The sequence below is a fragment of the Dendroctonus ponderosae genome, unplaced genomic scaffold (genome assembly GCF_020466585.1).
Source record: "Dendroctonus ponderosae isolate FM_Combo_2020 unplaced genomic scaffold, Dpon_F_20191213v2 Dpon_F_20191213_2, whole genome shotgun sequence".
In the NCBI taxonomy this organism is placed as follows: domain Eukaryota; kingdom Metazoa; phylum Arthropoda; class Insecta; order Coleoptera; family Curculionidae; genus Dendroctonus; species Dendroctonus ponderosae.
In genome coordinates this window covers 17662350-17664488 of record NW_026018165.1, presented here as the reverse complement: position 1 = coordinate 17664488, position 2139 = coordinate 17662350, and the positions used below count along the sequence as shown (strand labels likewise).

At 43.5% G+C, this 2139-nt stretch overlaps 2 protein-coding genes across 3 annotated transcripts in view; one reads left to right on the top strand and one right to left on the bottom strand.

Annotated features, from left to right (window-relative positions):
- LOC109545237 overlaps positions 1-2139 on the top strand; it is a gene marked incomplete at both ends in the record, with an annotated part of 46061 nt that overhangs the window by 3111 nt on the left and 40811 nt on the right.
- LOC109545241 overlaps positions 1-2139 on the bottom strand; it is an 8486-nt gene extending 6347 nt beyond the window's left edge. Inside the window, exons 1-3 of one of the 2 annotated variants that reach the window (XM_019915798.2) lie at positions 1827-2139; positions 927-1136; positions 715-836 (exon numbers count right to left, since the gene is read on the bottom strand). In XM_019915798.2, coding sequence (XP_019771357.1) covers positions 715-836; positions 927-1120 — 316 coding nt within the window. In that variant the 5' untranslated portion in view covers positions 1121-1136; positions 1827-2139. The other variant, XM_019915797.2, reaches the window with a different exon arrangement.

The window sequence follows — 2139 nt, the reverse complement described above, 5'->3', positions numbered from 1 at the left end:
TTCAGATCCGAAATAATAGACATTTTCGGCACATTTAAAGCGTTTTTTGAGCGTTCACGATCTTCAGCCGACGATTTCTTCCTGATTATTGACCCAAACGCTTTATAAATGCACATTTGTGACCTTTTTACGTCGAAAGGAGTCGATTGAGCTCAAAAAACACGCATGTGAAATTTTGATTTTTGGCCGAAACTTATTTGTCGGTCGATTATTTGAAAAAATGAAAGTTTTCTGAAAATGTCTTAAAGTTTACATCATTTTCAGCTCACGCACCCAAAGAATGCATCGAACTCATTGAAAAACATCGCAGAAGTTTCAGATCCAAAATAATAGACATTTTCGGCACATTTTAACGGTTCATTGAGCGTTTACGATCTTTAGCCGACGATTTATTGATGTAAAATTTTGCTTTTTGGTCAACATTGTTTCAAAGCTAATTGTCGATTTTTTGAAAAAATAAAAATTTTCCCGGTGGAATCGGTAATCACTAGACAAGTATTTTGTGCACTTTCGTTCGTGCGGCTTGATAACGTAAATAATCCCTGCCGAGAGGGTCAGAAACCATATGGTAAAGCGGTGTTGCTCAATTCAAATTTTGTCATTGACCATTTCCTTACAGAAGAACTTGAATATATTTTCATCGAGTCCATGTGTACCTTCAAGCGCGTAAATACAGTACGGAGCTTCACTTATAAAGCGTTGATAGGAACTTACGAAAAATTAAGAAGGCTAGGCCAATGAGAGCGGCCCCAGTCAAGGTGACTACAAAGTACGTATCTCGAACTTCGTCTGATGATTCGCTGTATCCAATGCTGCCTTTCATTACCATGAAAATTCTGAAACGAAATTTCCTTATAAACTTTCCTCTCAAACGTGCAAATTCAGTGGAATTTGCTCAGCGCCACCATTTCTGAGCGTCTTCTTACCCAATAGCAAAAAGCGTCCAGCAACTGCATATCAGAGCAAGATTGAGCGATTTTCTCCACGTCAGGTTCGTAACACATGGAGTGGCTCTATGGGAAATAGAGGCCAGATAGGAGATCGGTCTGTGCTGCCTGCGTTCTGGGGGACTGTTGGACTCATATTGGACAGTTGTGGGTCGGTAGACGGCTCCGGACATTTTGTAACCGTGTTTACTGAAACAGGAGAACTGGTTATTTTTGCCTTTCAGGCCCCGCACGTTTCAAGTCCCGAAGATTTGAAAATCTCAAATGCTTCTGTGCAGATACATGCGCAACTGGGCGAAAAGTGCCTCTTAACCGGGCCAAAATTGCTTAATTTTTTGGCGTCGCGATCAGGCAGGCGAGCTAAGAAAATTACATAAAATTTCTACGGTTCGCTACAACGGTTTCTCAGGAAAAACAATTTTCAACTGGCTTTGCAACGTACAGACAGACAGACAACTCAAGCTCACCTGCTTGCATACCGACCAAGTGCAAATGCCAAAAACTAACTACGAATCGTGAAGGCCCAGGCCTGCAGTAAAACCGGTCAAGGGCCGACCGAGGATGCTTTAAATGTCAACAATTGCCCTTTGCATTCGCATGCAAGCCCAAAATACCCGTCTAAAGGGGGCGGATTCTGCCTAACTACGTCTACCTGCTGCTGTTTTTTACTCATGCATTTTTTTCAGCACTTGGGCGCAAATAGTAGGGTTAGAACGTGCCAAGGTGGGACTTTTTACACCCAAACTTTTCCCCGAAAGGCAAAGAAACGCACTTTTCCCACAACCACTTCATGGTCCCTCGCGTCGTTAAACAAAGCAGCTGCGTGGAAATTTGCAACGACAATTCAGTTCGGCTAAATCAACAACGGGGAAAACTTACATGCCACTTGGCTATCGATTTTCCGAACGTTGCCCGCGTTTTTCCACAATTACAACATGTTTGAGTCACTTGTAGGCATTGGGGTGCTCGACAAACGCGAATTTCCACTGCCAGAAGACCAGTTGGTCGATCAGACAAGCCAAACGAGTTATTCCCAATCTGAGTCACCGCACCAAATTTCCTCCGGCAATCCTCCCATACGGCTCTTTTGATGGGTTGCTGCCAGCAGAACCGAAGGTAAAAGTCGACCAGCGGCGTCACTGAACTGCGCTAACCCGACGTCGAGTCGAAAGTGAATGGAACTCAACAAAGT